We start from the raw sequence: 24,504 nt of genomic DNA, 5'->3' as shown, positions 1-24,504 counted from the left end.
CATCATTCAAGAGAAAAGTAAATGCGCATAGAAAGTCCATTGGTGCACAGCCGGTGATGGAACCTACTACCTCAGGGAAGATAGTCGCTGTAGCCACTAGGCCAACACTGCACTGCTTACGCTAAGAAAATCTACTAAATTATGTGGGATAACATAAAATATTGTTATTTATATTAATTAATTCGTTTCAGTTTTATTTATTTGTAATAAATAATTTTACAATTCTCACTACGTTAGAAGCTTGGGACACATTATTGTTTTCTTATATTGAAGAAAAATAACGGGCAAATAGGCTCCCCAGTTAAGTGTCACTGCCATCCATGGACAGCCACAATACCAGAGGGCTCGCGAGTGCTTTGCCGGCCTTTTAAGAATTGGTTTTCTGGAAGGACAGTAAGTCGAAATGATTGTTATGAAACCTTTTTATGGCTATAATTTAATTACATATTATAAGGGACTGAGCGGTAAGCGGTCGTTAGCGCTAAACGATCTTATATTATTGTTAATTTCATTTTTACTTAATGCATCCTAAAATATGATAAATTTCTTAAGAACCAGAGGTACTACAATCATAAGTCTTGTGCAATTCCTTTAATGTTACCAGCAACACTTAAAACTTAATATAAAATCGATGATATACATTAATGTTTACTTACGTAAAATAACATAAATGCATATAACTGAATTGGGATGTAAGCGGCCAAGTTCAGGCACTAATAAAATATTACAATGCTAATATAGTTATCCAAAAAAGATTATATATAAAACAATGTATAAAGATTTATTGAGTTTGTTGTGTACAAAGTTAATATTTTCAGCACGCAGCGCGTAATCAGCAGTTTTGTAATCTATTTATCTGCCCTTGAAAGTCGAAGGTTAATACGTACCTCCAATGTTCTAACCCCAAATAATATTAAATCACCCTAAATAAATTCATTACCGTTTCAATGACTAAATATTTTAATTGGCACAGTCATGTATAAACAAAATTTTGTATAGTTCTCTCAAAAGACGGTAAATTTGGAACTACTTATTTAAAAGCTCAATATTAAATCTGCGATTGGAAGTTACGAGGCATCATCACTAACTTGATTAGTGTTGTTAGGGTGTTAAGAAGTGGTTGGTTCTCATTTCAATAATAAGTTGGCCCTTTTAAAATTTAATAAAATCACTAACAATTGGTCCCCTTGGTAATTTGAATTTCGTATGAGCTAGCCGACATGTGATTTGAAGTTCGGGCTTCCCTACTCTTTATTATTTGGTTTTTATCATGCAGACCTGTCCAGTCTTCTTTAATGTGCTGGGCCGTGATAACAATTAGTTATGTAAAACATTAAATTAATGTCATTTTATATTTTTGTTTCTGAAATGGATAACTTAACTTTCGATAAAATAATAATAATCTTTATTTATTTTCTCACAAAAACTTCACAAAACTTCATTCATGATAAGTTACAACTATTTATTAATGTATGTAAACTTCGGTCACGTATCTCGGCGTGGCGATCAGTCCTTAGAACGCCTTGTCGTCCAGGGGAAGGTGGAAGGCGCTAGACCGCGCGGCAGGTCACCTACACACTGGACTGATCAGAGTAAGTCCGCCGTAGGAGAAACACTGAATCAGTGCAGCAGGATGACCTCCAATAGGCAGCGGTGGCGGAGCGTCGTGAAGCGCATCACATCTGCGCCTTCTACTTCTACTACATAGCGATCACGACCGCTCTGCCAAGAGCGTACCGAATGAGAAGAAGAAGTTTCAAAATCATGTTCTATATAAATTTTCGTTATAAAATGAATTCAGTGTCAAGTATTGGCTATCTAAATTGAAAATCTTCGGATTTTTCTATCAAGCGAAGTTATTAAAATCGTGTATCTATCTATCAAAATGGATACAGAAACTTCTCAATGATGATGACGAAAAATGGAAAGAAAGAATGTACTTTTAAAGTTTGATGACATCATGGCAATGATAGACTGAAGTTCACTCAAAAAAGATTACGGAATTCTTTTCAAAAATAAAATACATAAAATAAACATTTGTGAGTGTATTTTTGAATTTAAATTTTTAGTACAAAATAATTAAGTAAGTAAGTAATAAAGAAATAATAAACGAATACGGATCAAACTGTTATTTACTTCAGTCCCCTCTCCCCCTCGTAGAAACACTCGTGATTTTGGTAATTGGAAATTTAGCTGCGGTCGGAATGGTCTTCACTGAGAGAAATTTAAATCCATCTTTGACAGCTCGTTCTGAAAAATACTAAATAGTCTCTTTTTTAATTTTTCGTATTTGATGCGTACTTTTATATTGAAACTGTACTTTTACATAAAATCAACGATTCGTACGAAGACAGATTGGATATAGAACTCGGACGGAAGTTATTTCCGAAATAACGATGAGCCCATAATAAAATTATTTTGCGAGTCCCGCCTACGCACGCATTCATATAGAGTTTATTGTTTTAAACTGTTTAGTATTAGCCTTTAATGCGCTTATAAATACTGTATGTACTTCTGTGCATAAAAAATAGAGTGTGTACTTATATACACGCGTTAGAAGTTATACTTCTTTGGCGTATGGAAAAAAAATAACTAAAATGCAGTAGTGGTTAACGATAAATATTAAAATTAGTCAAAAAGATTTTATTTAAATAAATAAATTATTAGTAAATACTATCACCGTCGTATATGCAATTGATTTAAAAACACCAAAATAATATTTATTTATTCACACTGTTTAATAGTACTGTTACGAAACACGTGTTCTGAATATAAAAATACTAGAATATACAACTTGAACATAGTTATCGATTTCTATGCCATCGAGACCTAACTTTACGATGTCGAATTTAATTGTTGGTGTGCGCGCACATCGTAAAAATTCACTCTCATTATTTTTCTCTATCGCGCCAAAAGAAGTATAACTTAAGATTTATTTATTTATCAACACTTTGCTGCATATAATACAATTGACATAATTAAAAGAATCGAACTCGATCGGTAGAATGAGCTACATTTTAAGATCATTCTATTTCAATTTGAGTATCATCTATACAGTTTTTATGACACATAAAACATATTATATTTTATTCTGCTCATCATGCTTAATAAAATATTATATACATATTTTTTTAAGCTTCAAGGTTAAATATTAACCGTAATGAATAACAATGACGCTCGGATTAAGTGTTTAATGCAGTGTAAACTCACTGTTTTAATGAACTAAGTTTTTTATTCTTTTTAACACAGCAGAACTTGGATACACATGAAAAAAATAGTACATAAAACATTGTAAGACAGTTTTTTGAACTCTAAATTGAAGCAGTCTATTTCCAGTGTTTTAAATTAAACACTTATTCGTTCCAGAGACGTCTGTCGTTCCACAAAAGCGTTTAAGACAATTTTGTCGCGTACCACCACTTTATAGAACGAGCTGCCCTCTGAAGTATTTCCGAACCAATTTGACTTAGCGTACTCGCGGGCCCTCTGACATTGAGTGTCCATGGGCGTATCACTTAACATCAGCTAAGCAACCTATCCGTTTGGAATATATGATCTATAAAAAAGTGCGTACAAAGTACACAATATGTCACAAGTCTAATTTCTTTGTAAATTAATTATTACTAAGGTAATAGCCCTAATAGTTGGTCATGTACCAGTATATGATCACTCCATGTATTTGTATACGTGCTATTGACAATATAAATAAATAAAAAACTGCGTTTATTGCACAAGACGTTATGCGACGAAATTGCCAGGTTAATTAATACGACGAATAGCCAAGTTCTAATATGTAACTACTAAATAAATACATCAACCGTGTATTTTTAACTTTATTTAAAATACGCTATTTTTTGTTTCTCTCTCTTTTCATTCGGCTCAATCGCTCTCTCCCTTTTCTTCGACAAAAACGTTGCACATCTTCGTGACGTAAAAAATTTACCGTCATGCGCCTAAAGAAGTTTCACTTTTTAAAAATACAACGACAAGACGGAGAACGCGACATTAGTTAAAGAATTCATTGGGATAATGTTTTTAATATTTCAGATGGCGCGGTATAAGAAGACTGGTTTTATGGATGAAGACTCTGGCAGCGTCAGCTCCATTCAACTCAATGAAGGTGTCCGATCAGATGGCACACACATACGGTATCACACAGTAAGTAGCTTTATATTTAACTTTAAGGCCTAGTTAAGGTATAATTAATTTTGAACGGGACTGTCCCAACTACAAGTCCCGGTGTCCCCGAAATGAACTGCGGGACGCAAAATTGTCCCGGTTTCAAAAACAAAATTTGAGCAGCAGAAATGTGCCAAAAGTTTCATTCTTATTTGGAATCGTCACCAGCTACGAATATATTTAAACAAATTTTCTCTTCTGATAAATATAACTGAACAATTTGGGTTCCTATATTTTGTGATTCGTATCTTTTAAGGCTTGTTCAAACTAAATAACTTCAACAAACCTTTTTTTCATTGACTATGTATTATTTGATCTTAAGAAACCAATGTCTCGTTTTGAGTTCAGAATAAATGGTCCCTTTGGGTTTAACCCGTCGAAGAACTAAAGTCACTGCACACATTGCAAAAAGAATTATTCATAGCCACATCACGCTTTAAAATAGATTTTTGTTTAGTTTTTTTATAATTTTATTTTTTAATTAGTATTTTTTTGTTTTGTTTAATGTTTGTTTTGTTTAATATTTGTATGATCTCTTCGTGTATGTCATGTTTGCCTTGTGCTCGTTCCATTTCGTGACAATTGTATTTTGTGTATTTTTTTGCCGATGTAAAAAATTGAATGGTACATTTTCTTGTCTACAATCTACATTGTTCTTTTTACAAGTGATATTTTCGACGGCATTTAAGTTATAATCCCAATTAGGGCGATTATAGTGCAGTCCGCAGTAAGTTAAGGATCCCGCCAGATCCACAAGAATGTTTGATTAGGAATTTCCTTAAAGATTGGCTGTAGTTGCTAATTACTACGTAAATACTACTTAACACTCTCCCACAAACACACACACACCCTCTCACCTTACTAACAGGGAGAACACCTGAACACTTCACACCATAATAGAATCACTTGTTAAATTGTTTGTAAATTACAACATAAGTTTTATAGTTTTTTATTTATAAGTTTCGCTACTGAGTCATGTACTTGATGCTAGAGTTTTTGTCTAATATATTTAAGGGGTTAGGCGCTGTATGCTGAAATACAGGTTCACACCTAGTTCAGCGTCAGATAAACCTGACTAATTTTGCTTATATAACTAGCGCAATTAGATATAAGTTTTTTCTGTGAAATAAATTATTATTATTATCATTACTTACATCCCAATTAAAGTGATTAATGAAGAGTCACAAAAACGAATCGCCCATAACCTTTAAATCAACGAACAAAATAGGGAGGAGTGCTCATATTGTGATGTTTATTGCCTGAACGAAATCGATAACGCCTCGGCGAAGCAATTCAATTTCTTTTCCATCAGGCGTTATAACTCTTAACAACCCATAAAATTCTCTTTTATTTATTAAAACTGTAAAATGTTTACTATATTAGTAGCGGTTTTTATTGTATTTTTAAAGAAGTATTAGTGGCTTAGTTTGTGGCTCTATAAGGTTCGATCCCTGGCACATCATCAGGAAACCGGCTTTTTATAATAGTTTTTTTAATATTGTATTTATGCCTGTATTGCGAACGGAATAAAATTGAATATTAAGTTAAACTTATTTTGGGTGTGTTATTAGTTTATTAATATTTTTTACATATCAAGTGTAGTGTGTGTGTTGTGGTCACCAACAGTTGTCCCATCTCATATTTGTGGTATGTATGAAATATTATCTTCTATTGCTATATATTGGAAAAACCAACTCGGCGTATAAAATAATAATTAGAAAAATCATATTATAGTCGAGTGAGCGGCCACATATTATTTCTGCTGCATTGGTTTGCAAATTTCTAGCTTTTTTCGTTTAATAGAGATGTTACCTACTGCTTTCGATACGTGTTCCTTGTTTAAGCGTGTGATTTAAAGCCTTGAATTCGTTCGTTCAAATCTATTTTTTGATGATTTTTTTATTGAGATTTTTTGTAATTTGATAATGCTTTTAAAAGAAAATGATAAAAAACGCAGTGTTGTAGTGCCTCTTTTTGAATCGGTTTCAACTAACCTCAGGTTTGATTGATGGAGACTTGAATTAATATCCTATAACCCACATGGGGCACAGGGCGTTTCCAGTAAGTCTCCGTCGCGATCTATCTTGTTCTCTTTGCCTCATCTGCAACTGTACGACGCCAGGTTTGCTTGGAACGGCCACGTTAAACACTTCCCTTGCAATCAAGCACCCGTTTGGGGATATAATTGGTATATCTTCGGAGTGTATCCATATCCATTTACGTCTCTTGATCTGTTGGCTAATCGACGTTTCTCGGCAGACCAAAGTTGGTCGTTAGAGATCTTCTCAGGCCAGTAGATTCCCAGACTTAGACCCAGAATACGACAGAGATTTGGAGATAGGGATTTGACGTCGGTCACGCATATTTTAACCTTGAGTCGACGCGTCATCATCCGTCACTCCAAACAGATCGCACTAGATTGAACCCGGATTGTTTTTTAATATTGTCTTAGTCTTCAAGTGTCGTATACGTATTCTTCTATCCTTTACTTCTTTACCAACTTTTACTCTAGTAAACAAAAGACACAAGACACATAAGTATATAAGTGAAAAGGCTTTTTGCATAAATATAAGATGTCACATGGAAATATACTAAGAACAAAGCAGTGGACTAAGTTCTTAAACAAATATTAGTTGCTAACAAGTGCAAGACACGACAGTAGACTTGGATATTTTTATGCAAATATTCTGTATATGTCGCAGCCAACTCGCTAAATCAGCCGTTCAATTAACAGCCTAGACGTTTAGGTAGTTCAGCATTTCAGCCACTTGATCAAACAGCTAGGCAAATGACTTGGATCGATTACGTTTCATTACTTGCCTATCCTGTTGACTGTTAATTTTTTCATAATTAGAAACTATTCAAATGAACGTCGCCAAACCACAACTTTGATGGTGATTTCCAAAATTTTATGAAAAACAACTAGTACAATGGATGAGTGTAGTGACAATAGCATTGGTAATTTGTCTTAAGTAATTTAATTGTAAAAGAAATATTTCTTATGTCATATGTTTATTTTTTTTATTCCTGCCAAATAATGTATCTATCTTTGTATTGTACGAATGGCCTAAGCATTAACCAGCCAGTTTTTTAAACGATGTAACAAATGCTACGGCTGAATATTTCAGGCCGTTACTTAAACGGCTAGGCTGTTAATTGAACGGCAGATTAAGCTAGTTGGCTGCGACATTTACATTGTGTCGTCAATTAGTATAGGTTAATAACATTTTAAATTTGCGTTGAATATTTACAGTTTCACAAATTTATCTAAATCACAATTGGATTTAATATTATTTATTATATTTGTACTTAATTGTTAGCATAAATATATGTTGCTTAGAGCAGAAAGAAAGAAAGATTAAACTTTATTATGGTTTTAGCCCAATACTAGGATTCCCTGTGTCGTGAGTTTCTAGTTTTTTCCATTTGATATATTAACGGTACTTGACGTTATATACAATAGTATATAATATATATATATTACGTCAAGTACATGTATTGATGTTTTACACGGAGTTTCTTATGATGTCATAGCTAATACTTCTTGTTCAATACGAGGTCCTTTAGTATGTTTTTATTTATAAATTATTAGAATAAATATAGTATTGGTATTGTTGGCTAAAATATGCAAGCGATATACATAATATGTTTAATTAATACAGAAGAATTAAACAGAAAACCCTCTGAAGTTGGTTCGCCAAGATCAGCCGGCGCTGGCTGATGAACCTTTTCAACAAAGTTCTAAAACTAGAAGTGGCGCTACAAACCATAGTCTTGTCCACAGATTCTACCTGTTTTGTGACTATTTCTTTGTCTTTTCATTGGCAATTAGACAATCCTTTTCTACAACACGTCGACTATTTGGTTCTAAGATTTTCTTTACTGTACGGTGGAGTATTAAATGCGAACAAATAAGTCCATTTGTGCACAGATTCTGACCTACGAATTCTCTCATGAGAGTTATAGCTACAAGCTACAAAGCTACAAAGCCAATACTGATCTTTGCGTAGAATTAATGCCTTCAAAAGCTTTCAGTACAAAAGCTGTTAAAATTATTTAAAATGAAATATACTATCCTACGTTAGTTATTTGTTAAAATGTTGTGCCTAGTGATTAAATAGGTCAAAGAAGATGCAATTAGCTGTGTATTCAGGTGTTCAAAATTGGCAGTATATGCTGTATTACCTAGCTAGTTGGCTTTGTTAAAATTATTCCTTATATGAGACATGTTATTCAACGCTAAAATAATATAGGTATTTGTCATTATTTCTAAGAAGAAAAATTACTGTGTATAGTAAAGACTTGGAAATTGAGAAGAAGATTATGGAAATTATACGGAATTTATAAGAATGGCTAATAAAAGTAAATTAGTTTTTTAAAACGTATCTGTAATGTGCAATCTAAATTTGAATTCAATTCGCAAGTACGTTAAAAGGATCGCGGCCAAAGGAAACGAGACGTTTCTTCGTAAAAGTACACGGCCGTTCAATATACAGGCAACCTAGAATGACTGCTGATCGTGTTTTTACTAAGCCCTTTGTGTACCAGGACAGGAGGATGTGTGGACGAGCTATAGAATATGGAGAATAATATGAATAAAAAAATTTGCTTTTTACATCAATATAATGTTATTATTTGAGTATACATACACATAAATTATTTCATGTACGTACTGTAAAAGGGTAGGTGAAGAAACCTTAGCCAAACTGTTTAAATTTATTTTAATTTTCTTTTTATCAATTTTTAATTATTATTGTTATTAATAAGTTAAAAAATACTGAAAAGTTTATAATTTTTTTATAATTGAATAGAAAAAACATATTAAACATCATCAAGACAGGACATGTTCTTTTATACACCTAAATACACGTGTAAAACTAATTTTGAATAACACAAATTCCTACTTAATTATAATAATGTTTCCATCTTGCGTTTAAGTTTTTGCAAGACATTTCTATTTGACCGGTATTCAAATAATATTACCAAGCGAAAACACTCAATAAATGTTTACAAAGATTATGTCATTACAGTTTTATTAGTCAACTTATATAATACATAGTAATCTGTGATACATAGATCACATCTGTTACGTGATGTCACGAATTAATTGTATACCACTATTGTCTTAGGATAATTATTGTTGTAATTGTTAAGAGCTACGTGTTTATGTCAGATTTGGATATTTTTATGGAACAGGGGGGCTGCGGACACCAACCTCGCATGATGTTAGTGCGAGCGTTTTTTTTTTAAAGAAATACTTCAATGAGTAGCTGGGTATCTTTAAATAGTGCTATTTGTAAGACGTGGGTATAATATCCGTACAGCTGTTAAAGGTCGCTTAGTACTTGGTCCATCTAAATCTTTTCTGCCAGGAATTATTTAGTACATATGCATATATTTTTAATCTGAAGCTTAAACCTTAATGCTGAGGCATTTGTCTAGTAGAATGAGCTATCTACTGTCATGTTTTTTTTTGTGTTAGTGCATTTATCGTGGACGGCTTTGACCGAATTAACGGGTATTTCATGGCATGTACCTACCAACTATGCAAGGCGGGAATATTTTGGTTATAAACACATAACTAAATCAGCCTATACCCACTCTTTGAAAAGACTATATGTCTCTTTCTGTCAAATTGTATATACGATAGGATAAAAAGAGACATCGTTTACGAGTTTTAATGGTAAAAGAATCATAGAAAGTAAGAGTTGATTTAAAGCACAAAAATACAAATATTCTAAATATTAAAAAAAAAAATTTTAACAATTTTAGCTTCATCTTTTTATCATTGTATAATGTCATATATAAGTGACAGTGACATATTTCGAAATTAGGCTGGGCTGTACTTTACGATCAAATATTTCAACGGCCGTTAAAAGATTGTTAACAAAGGACCTTCTGTCTTATCTCGTGGTTAAGCTGGGTTTAAAAAGGTCAACGTATTGTGTTAACGGCCTTTTAACTTTGAGCGCTTATACTCAAAGACTTATCTTTAGATATATATAAAAACGTAATCGTTTTTCAAATTTCTAACTTTCACAACTGATCTAATCTGATTGAATAAATAATATAGATAATATAAATAATAGATATATCGCAAAAAGTATGTATTTACAATAGAACATTATATAGAACGTTCATAAGTGTACATTATGTGACCTATATGAATAAATGATTTTTGAATTTTATATGACAAATTAATAATTGATGTATTTTTTTTACCCTTTAAGTTGATTAAATTTTTTTCATTTTCGAGTAGAGACTCTTGGGCCATGGGGTTCGCAGGCGCCTATTAAAGATTTAAGTTGGCGCCTAACCCAGAGTTGGTGTTTTCCTCACTCAACAACTAAGTATACAACGAGAAAATGCTGTCAGTAAAATTAAGTTTATAATAAAAAAGTAAATTATGTTATTCAGTTTCTATGTATACAATTTTAATTATTATTATTACAATGTAGGTTAAAATATTTTAAAAAATTTATGTTTGTGTAAATGGATATAAATATATTTTTAATTTATGAAGAGGGTAGACAAAAAAAACCTACCCCCGCGGCAAATCTGAAAAGAAAATAGCACTTTAGTTTAATAACTGTAGCACAGATTTTATTCTACAATTTATAATCAGCTATTTACAAAAATAAAATGAAACAATAGTTTCCTTTTGAGTTTAAAGTGCGGAAGTGTGACGTCATAGTGACGCACATTATCCAAATATCTTCGAATGTAGACCTCTCTTAGTTGACGTCATTGAACTACTAAATAACAAGTATTATATGAAAGGGCAATTCAAAGTATGTTTAAGTGTCTATTCAGAGTCGTTCAGATTTATCACTAAGTTGCATCTATGACTACATTATTCTCTCGTTAAATTAGGACTGTGCAGACATATGCGGAATGCTGACCATTAATAAATTACTTAAATTTAAAACTAAATATTTTTAATCTGTTATAAATAGTAAGTAGAATTGTCATGTAAATTCAAAGTTCAGGTAATTTGAAGATTTAGAATTGTAACGACGTTTCACCAAAATATAGAATATTTTCAACAATTTAAATTAATATTTATGGCCTATCATTACTTGTCACATATTATAGACATAAACACAAATGACTAAACGATTCAGTATGTGTATGTAAAAATAGACACAGAAAAAATCTCTAGTAAGTAGTTACTCTGACAAAAAGTAAAAATATGGTTGTTTAATTTCAGCAAACGAATCACCTTGTTTGTGTTCTGTATCTCATTTTAACTTCATATTATGCGCGGCCGCTATTATATTGCTAGTCCCGTGTCGCAATCACAATCGTGCGGACCTACGCATCAAACAAATTACTAAAATAAATATAACAAACGCGATGTATCAAAAATAAATATTGTGAAGTGTTATCAAATAAATATTAATAAAGTGTAATAAAATGTCGAATTTACCAACGCCTGAGGTGACGCCGGACACACCGCCAGTGGAAATAAATAAATTTAATTGGCTGAAACACGCGAAAAATGCCCGGAGAAATCCCTTTGTTCAAGCAAGGCCGACTCTTACGAGGGAAAGTTCGACTTCAGAGCTGTTTTCAAGGGAAAACTCGAGCGCAGATCTATTTCAAAATTCACGACTGAATCTATTCGAAAGTGCGCCGAAACCGGAAATTACCAGTTATGGCAAGGTAGAGCCCTTTTATCGAGTTTTCTTTCCTCAAAATTTTTGGTCAACAGTTTTTTAATAGCTATTGTGAACGACTAATTATCGTTAAATTATATGTAATCTTATATATAACATTCTCTTGTCACAATGTTCGTTACCTATCTCCGAAACGGCTCGACCGATTCATATGTTTTTTTTTAATTCATATTAAGTAAATCTTAGAATCGGTTATTATCTATGTTTCAAATTCCCAGAGTTATAATGAGTGTCCACCCTTAAATTTTTATTTTTTAGACATACATTTTTGTTTTTATTTTCTTATATACTTACATACAATCCTTATCTGATTTTCAATTACCCTCTGCGATTTTTTCGTTAAGAACTTATAACTTGAACTCTGAGGTTTTTATAGAAAATCACAGAAAACCCTTAAAAGTTTTCATTCCGGAAAACCGAACAGTCTCTGGGGTAGCAAAGCAAAATGTTCCCTTTATGTACTAAAAACGTAGGCTAGGCATTAAGGAGAAACAAAGTTCGCGGGGGCAACTAATATATTATCCTACAAAAATAAGATAATAAATGTTGGTAGAACATTTGTTTTATAAATTTATACCAATGTGAATTTGTTGATGAAGAATTGATAATTTGGTTTATTAATAGAATTTATTATGTATGTAACAATTGTTTTGTCTTAATTACATGTATACATGGGAGAACTAAAAAAATTTGACAAAAACATTTGTACAATAGATAAACATTTTATGAATTCTTTAATGCGTTCAAACACCAACTGTGCCCCAATAGACAATGTAAACACTATCGCTAAACCAGAGAGTAGAACGGTGAGCAGATAAGAATGTAAATAAAAAAACACGTAGAAGTAAAAAAAACAGAAATTATTCAAAATAGTAAATTAGATGAAAATTCCACGTCGCTTATCACATATGCTTCACGTATGCTTTCTTATCGCTGTTTTTCTTGTGTAAACTTAATAGCGAGGAGAATATTATTTATTGATTTTTTTCGTATTCTCAAGGTACACTTACAATTAGTTATAACACTCATTGTGTGATACCTAATTGTTAGGTTATTAATTAACGACTGCACTCAGAGACATTATCACTAATTCTTAACTATTTATTAATAAAGGAGTCTTCTTTGCGTGGGATTGTTTTTTTTAAAGTCCAATTGTACTTATTTCTTTTAAATGAATTAAACAATCTCAATGTTTTATGTTTTATCACGTACATTATGAAAGATTTGATCTGAAGTATACGATTTACGAAACAGTAAATATTTAACGCGTAATAAGCCTATCGACGGTTCATTGATCTATTTATGTTTAACATTGCATTGAGTTTTCTACAGATGTATAGTGTTATACTATTAAATGTCAACAATATTTAAACCTACTCTGATATAAAGAAAATATACGACTCTCAGCCCTAAGTCGTAGGTTCTATCCGCGGCTGTGCACTAATACACTTTCTATGTGCGCGTTAACATTCGTTCGAACGGTGAAGGAAAACATCGTGAGGAACCCGGCTTGGCTTACACCCAAAAAATCGACGGCGTGTGTCAGGCACAGGAGGCTCGCGTACTTGCCTATTAGATTGAGAAATGTTCATGAAACCTAAAAGGTTATGAAACCTATATCTAAGGCCAAGACCTATAAAGATTGTAGGGCCACTATTTTTTATTTTACTTAAAATAAATTGCTTTGAACTTAGTGATAACTGCTATCATATTTCAATCAATTAAAGTCTCTGATTTTATTAATTATTTACGCAATCGTATACTGTAATAAAGAATATAGCACATATTCCCTGAAGATTTCAAAACTCGACTAGAATCCTTCAAGAAAAGAGTGTACCAATTCTTCTGGCAGTGCGATTGTCCATGGGCGACAGTATCACTGAACATCACGTGAGCCTCCAGCCCGTTTTCCCCTGTAATATAAATATATATATGTTGTAGTAAATTTATATATTTATATGGAAAACTTGTGCAGCGCCGTGGCTGTATTGGGGTATCTACACGGTTCTACGACCGATAACCTTCAAGAATTAACAAAACGAAAAATATTCTACAGCCTAAAATAATATATAGTACATAGACTACATTTTTTTAATAGAATAGGTAGCAAACGGGCAGGAGGCTCACCTGATGGTAAGTGATACCGCCGCCCATGGACACTCAATGCCAGAGGGCTCGCGAGTGCGTTGCCTTAATTAAACACGTAAGACTCGCCTTGTCAACTCAAATTTAATTATCTGAGACATACACGATATCCAAATCAAAACACAACAAACATTGACATTCTAATTAATCAATTAATAATTTATTTATTTGCTCAACAGTATTCCTACGACGACTTAATAAGTAATATCCAAACAATTACATTATATACAAAAGGAATACCCATTCAAAAATAAACATAAAGCACAGTTTTACACAGTTACACAATATTATCATTTAATTAAATACTAAAACAATTATTAGTTTAGGAAATATGAGCTTAAAGTTTAAACTAACGTGAAATTAGGGATTATGGTTCCGATGTTGAATAAACAACAATCTACCTTGGCTTATTTAATGGTGCATAAATCTAAATTACTTTACAGAACAAGTACAGTCGACCTGTACATTATCGGAAATAAACATATTACAATTTTTAAATTTTGCTTATTTTGGCTGAAATTGTGATACGATTGCCAATATTTGGTATACGCTTCTAATTATATACTAAACTATAAATATGTATTATTTCACTACAAATTTTAAACTCAAGTTGTATACATATTGCTCTCAATAACATTATTGTTTCATACTGTCAAATTGCCTATTAGTTCTTAACAAAAGCGTCATTGATGACGAAATATTCCTAAATCCCCTTCAAGGTTACACAACTATGTTAATAAATCCAACATCAATCGTACGGATGAAGCTTGCAGGATCGTGATACGTTCAGTATGACGTTGGAACGTTGGCGATAAATACATTAGAAATGGCAGAATGATTTCACATTGTTTGATTTATTCTCAATAAGGTATTGCTACATAATTCTTATATGTAAGTATTTTAATAAGTATTTCTAAAGTGCCTTTGTGCAATTTGATACAGGAACGTTTTTAATATTTATTTTTTAAATAAAAGATTAAGATCCTTTTTTAGTAAAAATTATGAGCAGTGTTGGCCTAGTGGCTTAAGCGTGGGGCTCGTCGAATCGATCGTAGGTTCGATCCCCAACCGTACACTTATGGAATTTATTTCCATGTGCGCATTTAACATTCGACTGTGAAGGAAAACATCGTGAGAAAACCGGCTTGCCCTATACGACGGCATGTGTCAGGCACAAGAGACTGATCACCTACTTGACTATTAACAAATGATCATGATATAGGTACAGAAATCTGAGGAGGAGAAATCCGAGCTCTTCTATAACAAACTCAATTCTTAATTCCATAAGAAAGTAAATATGTAAAAATAATCTTTTAAAATTACAATTTTGAAATTTTTAAAAGTTTTTACAACAGCTTTATTTAAACAATGTATACCTATATGTTTTGATATTATAAGATAGTATAATGTAAGTAAATAGTGTGACCCCCATTTTCATTTCATGGAACCCGTAATTTTTTTTTCGCCGACGTAGACCGCTTGCAGGTTGTCATAGATCCCTATGGGTCGATATAGACAACTTTGGGAATCACTGGTGTAAGTGAATTTAATGTGTATAAATGAGTTAAGTCTCAGTAGCATCTCTCTACTACACCCTATGATCACACCTTACGGTAAGGATCTTGTCAGTCCCTTTACATATATTTTTAAAAATTATATACTAACTAGCGGCCCGTACCGGCTTCGCCAGGGTAGACATTTATTTTTTGAACATATTTTTGATCTATCATCAAAAGTTTTCGCAGCGCAAAATTCTATATGTAAAATATAGAATTTTTTTACACCTTGGGTAACATTATTGTAGTTTAAATTAGAGTACATTTTATTCGTGCAATTCAAATAAATTAATCGGTGATAATATAGGATTCAAATGGTGTAAGAATTTTTAAAATCAGTTGATTCGCTACAAATCTTCCTCTTTACAATATTAGTATTAAGATTTTTTTTCAAACTACTGGGGTAATAACTGGTTCTACGATAATATTTTTGTTTCATTTGTTAAGATTATAACGCTACAGTCACATTGACGAGGCCGCAACGGCGTAGCACAATTACAAAGTGTTAACCTAAATCTTGGCCTGAGATTTCTATGTCTATTTCGTGTAATAGGCAAGTAGGTGAACAGTATATTGTCCTTGATACACGCCGTCAACTCTTTGTGTCTTGCCGATTTAACAATATGTTTCTTAACACAAAAAAAAATAGAAAGAAATGTCTATTTGTTTTTTCGAACGATCTCAGTCGACCAAGCCACTAAGTCAATAAACACGACTATTATAATATAAAGGACGTTTAATTTCCAATCATGACTAAAAGATTATATACCTACAGTTTATATTTTTTACATTTTAAACATTATTTTATTTATCCTGTTGTATTTTAACTAAATTCAGTACCGTCGATCGGAACCCTTTCGCGGGTAAAGGCCACCACCAGCCTTTTCCAACTGACTCTGTCCATGGCTTTCTTTCTCCATTCACTTCCTGTTACCGCTTCTATTTCTTCTATCCACCTTGGGGCACCCTCTTCTTCTCCTTGGTCCTTTGCAAACAGTTGTCTTTAAAGTCGACCTTTTATCTGTGTATCTATATACCCCGCCCATTGCCACTTCTGGTTAAGACGTTTGTAAAGCATGTATCGCTTTTGTTTTTCGTCTAATTTTTCCACACGACTAATATAAACATAAAATTAAACGCTTTTTATTTCTGACAACATGTATTTCCTCTTGAATATATATAGAGAACGAGCACGATTGGATGAGAGAACGTAAAAAAGGAAATTGATTGAGGCAATAACGGATGCGATGGAATAGGTCTCATCACAGTAAAAATGCTGGTATTATTATTGGACAAGTATTATTTCCTCATTTATTATATCTGAATGTAGTTTGTCGCTACTAAAATTATATTCTAGTTATTTGTTGCTTTTATGACTAAAAACAACATAAGACCAATCCAGGAACTGGACTCCAATTTTCACTTAAAATTCGGATACTTCTTACAAGGCATTAGAGAGGCTCAGAAGTCAAACCAGGGCTTCAACGCTATAACTGCTAAGCTCAAAACCTCTGATGCAGTATACCGAAGAGATGGGTCTTTCTCCTATTTACTCCTCGTCTTCTTTCGCTAGGATGCATCGTTAGTACCCAGAAACGTATTCCAAATGCATATTAACATGTGAATGAATGTTATACATATTATACTATCACGTTTATTTTTAGCCTGACACAGTTTTATAGTCCTTGAATAAACTTGGATAACAAAGGACGTGATAGTCGTCACGAGATATATTCGTTTAACGAATTGTGACATATTCCTGTTGTTTTGTAATCGAAACGTTAATATAAAATAAATTAATCAGTTTCGCTACAACCTTTACATGGGCCTCAGATATCTGTGTTTCATGATCATTTGTCTGTCTGTGATCAGCTTCCTGTGCCGGACACACATAGTCGACTTTGGGCTTCCTCACTATGATTTCTTTCACCATTCGAGTGAATGTTAAATGCGCACATACAATATTCCACTGGCGTAAAGCCGGGGATCGAACCTACGACCTCGGGAACGTAACTAACGAATAGGCCAACACCACAACTAAAGTTTGTATACATAACAGTAAACTTGGCTGGTTGCTTATAATATTCTTTTGATTAAAATCTTTGCTGATAACGATTCGATATATATAGGTTATATTTATAAATATTTGACGGCGTAAATATTTTTTTTATCCTATTAAATGTAAAAGATGGATATACCAGATTTAGAATACAGCAGCATGGCACAGACCAGATAGGAATGGCGAGATTTGGAGGAAGCCTTCAGCAAAGAAGGGCACAAAATAGAAAGAATAGGGAGGAAAGGTAGTCATAGAAATAAACATTTGTTTTAGTGTACAGTATCTGAAAGGCTGGAAAATATTATTCATGTGGATATTGAAATACAATTAAAATTAAGATTTTTTAAGCCTTTTTATAAGATACTAGCGGATCCGACAACGTTGTCTTGGTCACAGGTGTTACTTAAATAAAATCTTATAAAGTAAATCATTATCGACTCCACTGAAACACACAAATAAAAATAAATACCAGCCGATTATTTGCTGTATAGATAAATGTAGCTATACTAGCGGATTCGACAGACGTTGTCCTGTCTATACGTCTTTAATTTGAAAATTTCAAACTTTTTTTAATAAGCTAAAACATTCTGGACCATTTTGATGAAAATTATTATTCAAATGTTATGACAATATCTAACGATCCAGCACATGGTCTACAATAACACAATGATAACAAAACTTTTTTTTAATTTGATCGCAGCGCTAACTGTCGGGACAGACTAAAATTAAAATTCGAATATTATTTAAAATTTGACAGTGCGATGGTAGCGCCGTCTGTCGGATCCAATGTAAAACATTCCAAAATCAACAACTACTAATTAATTAAAAAAAACATTGTCCAGCGGACAAAATTGTGAATCTAAACCATTCTTGAATCTCCACGAACACACACAAAAAATTTCATCAAAATTGGTCCAGTCGTTTAGGAGGAGTTCAGTCACATACACACGCACACAAGAAATATATATATTAAGATATTCTGTGTCAACTGCAGCGCCATGTGCCGTTCTGATTTGTGAATCTAAACCTTCCAGGACGCCACCCAAACCCATACTTTCATTCAAATCGGTCCAGTCGTTTAAGAGTATACAATTATACATATATGATAGGGAACATTTATGGAAAGTACTTACAAAATATGACGGATTTACGACTCTGAGCTGTTTATGAAAACGTTTAATTTTAGCTTTGTTTATGAAATTCTATATAAATAGTGGAGTAAAATTATTCAAATATTTGTATTACTTCGATACTATATTAAATTCTTCTCAGCCTCAGATTTTCGTGGCTTTTTTCTTAACAGGGAAGTTTCTGATCAACCATTTCGCACACGCCGTATATTTTATCTAAATCATGCATTTTATATATTTTCCTTCACCGTACCAGCGAGTCAAATGCGGACATAGAAAATAAATAATAATTGGTACACAGCCGTGATTCGAACACGCTTCTTAGGGTTCAGAGGCGCATGCTCCAGCCATCATTTTCAAATAACCTAAAGGACTAGCTAACATAGAAATATCTGCGATACTCCTCAGAGACAATATTATGATGTACAGGTGATTCAAACAATGTGATACTTGTAATGCTTGTACCATCTGGTTTCACGGTCTCTGGCGCCTATCGGAGGCCTAGTGACGTCATAGCATACGTCACGCCATTTATCCAAATGGCCTCTTTATCATTTCTAACGGCTTGTACGTTGTAACCTCTATTTTGTGTGATTCATCTTTACCATTACATTTTAAGTTTGGCGTAAAATTCATCTTGACCATTCAGATCATTGCATCAAGTTATTTTTTGGTTGTTATTATGTTTTATTGATTAGTAGTGTCATAAGCTAATGCGCCCGTTTTTACGGATATGGAGAAATTATCCAATCAAGTTTTTTATGTAATAGGAGGCAAACGGGCAGGAGACTCAGATGAGCAAGATCAGATGATGTTAAATGATACTTACGTTGCCAGAAGACTCGCAAATATGTTAATACAACATCTTTGACTATTCTTTTCATTGGAGATTAGTATGTATCCGAAGCAGTCATTATTTTGTTGGAAATGAGACCGTCTTTTAAGTTTTTCATTCTTCATGAACAAGTTTCAATTACGAAGTTGGCGAATTTTGCGTTGACGAAAAGCAAAATAATATTGTGATGTTCTGCGCCGAAACGTTGTTAATTTAACTAGTCCGTTGTGCGCAAACTACTGTCTAATAAACCTATCTTCTGAGCTTCTGAAAGGAGTTTGGGCACTTCGGCACAGCGACAAATTCCATGACTAAATAACTGATTCCTACGTATCTGCCCAGGGACTCTCTGTCGCGACTAGGACATTGAGATGTTGACGTTATAGTCTCTTTTATTATTTGTTCCAAATAGTTACTAACACATTAGAAATCATGGTTTAGTAGTTAAAAGTATAACCCTTAATTCTCAATTCGCATTGCTGCAGGTTCGGAAGAGTTATAGAAATTCAATAGACTCATTCTTTATTTTAAAAGAATACCAAATATTCTAAATTTTTATGTTGACCAAAAATTATCTCGTTATTTATAAAATGCATAACCACTTTTAAACTGAAGTTTATGAACGAATGTGACATTTTAATTAATAGACGTATAACAATACAATGTCTAACAGTATCGCTGCAGTAGTGCAAAGTGTAATTTTACTCCTCAATTAATAGTATAAAGATTTTTTACGATTGAACATGAACTCATATATGAAGAGTACTCTGTACAAAAGGATCATAGTCATTTTCTGAAAACGGATTTGACCACGCCCCGCGCAAAAAAAAAGTACATAAAGAATTATTCTTGATTAACGACTAGACATCGAAAAATAAATAGTAATAGAATTTGTTCGTATATAAGTCTATATTTCGTTACGTTTGACGTTTTTTTTTGTTTTAAATAAATAAATAATATGGTTACTAAAAATAGACCGACCATTCAAGTAGTAATATTATTATTAAGTGATTTTACTAATTCAGTATATTTTATTAATTTCAGTAACACAATTTATAAACGTCAATAAAGAATAACATATTTAAATGTGTCTAACTTTACATTGACTGTCACTTCTACAATCAAGGGCGTAGAACAGACAGAAGAACTGGCAATTTTTTCTTCTTTTTAAATTAATCTTTGTTTTACAAAATTTTTGTAAGAAGCTGCAACCATGACAATTTTTTAACAAATCATTGTTAAGTTTTAACTTTACAGTGCCTGTAATAACGCGCCGCCTGCGCAGCTGCGGGTTAGACAATAAAATTGCTAGGTATGAGAATATTTTGTTCTAGTCTATAACTCAAAGTGGAGTTTATCAGTGGTATTTTAAATTTTAGTCAAATGTTTCTCTTTAAATGTCTTCGGAAGGTAAGGCTTTGTTCTAGTCATATTCAACATATAAAAAACTCATGTAAACAAATTGCTCCGAAATGGTCGAATAAGAAGAAAACTACATTTTTTTAAATCTCCTGCTACTCAGCCCTCATTTGATAGCGATATTTATTTGATTATTAGGTATTCTAAAATGCTGTCCTAATTTTAAAATTCCAATGTAGTCTACAATTCGAGACCGATAACAGGCAAAGATGATTTATTTTTAAATTTAGAATTATAACTGTTTTTAAACATACAACTGCAATTATATTTAAATTTGTATGTCATTTGTTCTTAAATTATATACTTATTTTAATTAATTAAAAAAGATTTAACTTGAATTAAGAATTACTTATTTACATTGCCATTATTGTCTGAGATAAATTAACTGAATTACCACTATGACCTACAAGTACTATATGATATACAGTGTAAACTCCAAGTTAATATAATTTCTGGGACAGCAAATGACGTCAGGCAGATAAATGAATGAATGAAAAAATGAAATAAATTTTTCATTTATTCATTTCATTGTTTTTCGACTAAAGATTTTTCTTCTTTCCGTTTAACCACAACTCTTTATTACATGGTCCCTTGAGTGTCGTTATATAGAGTATTATGATTGTCTCTTTTCCAAGCACAGGGTTAAATTTCGTACATGTATATGTTTGTCCACCAACACTTAAAGTTATTAAGACGAATTAAGTCAGGTATTCTATATATAGCTGTCCAAAAAGGATCAGTCCAGATTCCGTCAAAATCGGTTGAGTCGTTTTTATATGTCTTTGACAGGTATTTAGTAGTTTAAATTTATTTTGATTTAAATAAATGACAACCAATTGTGTAAGAAATGTTACTTTGTGTATTATCTATCTCAAGGTCAAGCCATTATTCTTTGTATTACAAAATGACTAGTCAGATTTGGGTTTTCCAAAAAAAGACTTGACCCGTGTTTCTACTGTAATTCCCCATATGACGTTATTTCTTCATAGAATTATTATTTGTCAGGATTGTCTACGCTAGTAAATAGTTAGATTAATGGTAGACTTTTATGTAAATATTGTAGTCGTCTATAAAACTGTAGAACGTCACTTTGTTTTATTGTCAATACCTAGGTTGCGTAGTGTACGCGAAATGGAAGCGGATAAGGCTCTGCTGTTACCGCGTCCCGCATAAGGCGATTGTTGGTGGCACCTTACGGTTTTAGTGGGTATGCACAATGGCGAGTCCCACATAACCCTTCTGTACCAAGCATTTTCGCAAATGCGCAATGCATTTCCCCAAGTAAAGGGTACGCAATATAGGATTTTTATTGGTATCAGACCTTGGGTCGGATACATTTCCGATTTTATATGAACTACTAAACTACTCTATAGCATATGTTAATTAGGGATCAATAGGATTTAGATCAAATGAATGTTCATTGGTGCACAGCAGGGGATCGAACCTACGACCCCGGGAATGATAGTCGCACGCTAAAGCCACCAGGCCAATACTGCTCATATTTATTATATTAAATATATGAACGGCATATTAGGGTATTTTTTAAAAGCCGTCTCTACGGATTCACGGACGGGGGAGCTACGCTTGTTATACACAAATAAACAACACACAAAAAATATTTAATTGTGCCCTAAATTTATAATAAATAGCCAACACAATCAAATTCAAGACGCGCCTAGCATAAGACAAGCGAATAAAAATTAAGAATCAATTGTGGCGATCGGCAACCGACTTAAAATATTATGTATAACCCTCATTAAACGTCAAAAAAAAAGAAAAATACATTAAATGCTTCTAATTTTAATTTTTAACTGACAATAAACTATCCGCCACTCGCTATTTATATAATAAATTAAATAGGCTGCTTAACATCTACCCTCTCACCGCCTACAACCTAAAAACCCGAATAAAAGACTGGCTTATGATCACGCCTTATGCAGTATTAGAACTGCTTTTGAGACCCATGATTTAAATAGCTACACGTTACTCATTCACTCACCTTCTCACTCACTCATTCACTCTCTCACACACTTACTCATGCACACAATCAGGTGTGATGATAACGGTTTAACAAGTAAAAAATAAAAAGGAAATGAACTGGTTAAATTATTTTATGTAATTAACTTTGTTATGGAAGAGCTGGGAACCCTAACACAGGTATATTTACTTAAAAGGGTTCCCAAATCTTACACTATAAAAAGAAGAATGTACCAACTTAAATGAATAAAGACTTATTATAAATAAAAAATGAATAAAGACTCTGACTTTTTTCATTTCTTATAAATGTGTATGTAAAGATATTAACTATGTTACTTAAATGATTGTGTAATAAACAATAAGCACTAAACCACAACAAGTGAAAGTAGTGATGAAACATTCTTATTTAGTTGTGTTTATAATTTACGGTGATCTAACATAACATTTAATGTTCAGTTTGTGCACCATCCTGTTATTTAAACCTCAACAGGACTCAGTAGAACCAGTGACTTCATTCTTGATTCAGAATAGAGATTTAGCTGCTAACATTAGATTAGCTTATAACTTTCTAGTTTAGTTCTTTTTAGTTCTAGTCTAGGCCCACATCCTAGTCGCCCTACGCTGCAAGTTGAATATAATATTTACCAAAACTACCGAAGTATTTATTAAAAGAATTTCCTTTTCAGGGTCTTACCTTCGCAGCATGGCACCAACGGACGAAATTGGAGAAAGTATTACTCGTCACATGCTGCGCACTGATGCTGATGGTGGTACTTACCACTTCACTCTTGGTCAGTCTGGAAACCACACCGACAGAACCTGCTGAAAAGACCGAAGGTAGGTACTTTTCTCTCCTATAGCGATCTTTATATCAGTCAAGTCAGTTTTGAAACAGAATTCGTTTTATTTATACTTTTGGTGATCAGTCTTAATGCCAGAAGGCTCGCGAGTGCGTTACCGACCTTTTAAGAAACACAAAGACTTACATACAAGAGGCCCTTGATTTCTTCTGCTTACATCCTGCTTATTCCTACGTTTATATTTTTGTTTTAAAAACGTTTAATCAAATCTATATAATTATTGTATATTAACATAGTAACAATCAAATTAATATTATGACACGTGCCCACACTATACAAATATACGAATTTAATTTCCCGCCCGCCCTAACCGAACACCATCGATCAGATAGTGACATTGACCTTCGACACGCCGCCTTTCGTCTCCATGTTATTGATTTCAATACGTATTCTTTACACATTCATGGCGATACACGCGGCTATGGAGTTAGTCGGCATCTGTTTATCTTTGTAGGGCTTCAGTGCTTGAAATGTCGACAACTTATGGTTTTAAATTTTATGAAATTACGTTGAAAAGAGCAAGTGTCAACGCACATAGAAAGCTTAAAAAAATTTATTTCTTTGTAAATTATGTAGTAATATTTTGTTTTATTTTTCTGTCTTTCTGTCTAGTAGAAGTCACTAATCACATCTGATTTCGTTTATCTCCGCCATTCGGTTGTGGA

At 32.8% G+C, this 24,504-nt stretch overlaps 1 protein-coding gene across 2 annotated transcripts in view; it reads left to right on the top strand.

Annotated features, from left to right (window-relative positions):
- Nucleotides 1-24,504, top strand: part of LOC110995551 (endothelin-converting enzyme homolog) — a 38,050-nt gene that overhangs the window by 1,781 nt on the left and 11,765 nt on the right. The window contains exons 2-3 of one of the 2 annotated variants that reach the window (XM_022262759.2): nt 4,048-4,158; nt 23,666-23,816. In XM_022262759.2, the coding sequence (XP_022118451.2) occupies nt 4,048-4,158; nt 23,666-23,816 (262 nt within the window). Of the gene's footprint in view, nt 1-4,047; nt 4,159-11,445; nt 11,845-23,665; nt 23,817-24,504 lie in introns of those variants that run through there. The other variant, XM_022262758.2, reaches the window with a different exon arrangement.

The sequence above is a fragment of the Pieris rapae genome, chromosome 18, assembly GCF_905147795.1.
Source record: "Pieris rapae chromosome 18, ilPieRapa1.1, whole genome shotgun sequence".
Taxonomy (NCBI): domain Eukaryota; kingdom Metazoa; phylum Arthropoda; class Insecta; order Lepidoptera; family Pieridae; genus Pieris; species Pieris rapae.
Note: the sequence above shows the minus strand (reverse complement) of the source record. Positions and strands in the feature narration are given on the sequence as shown.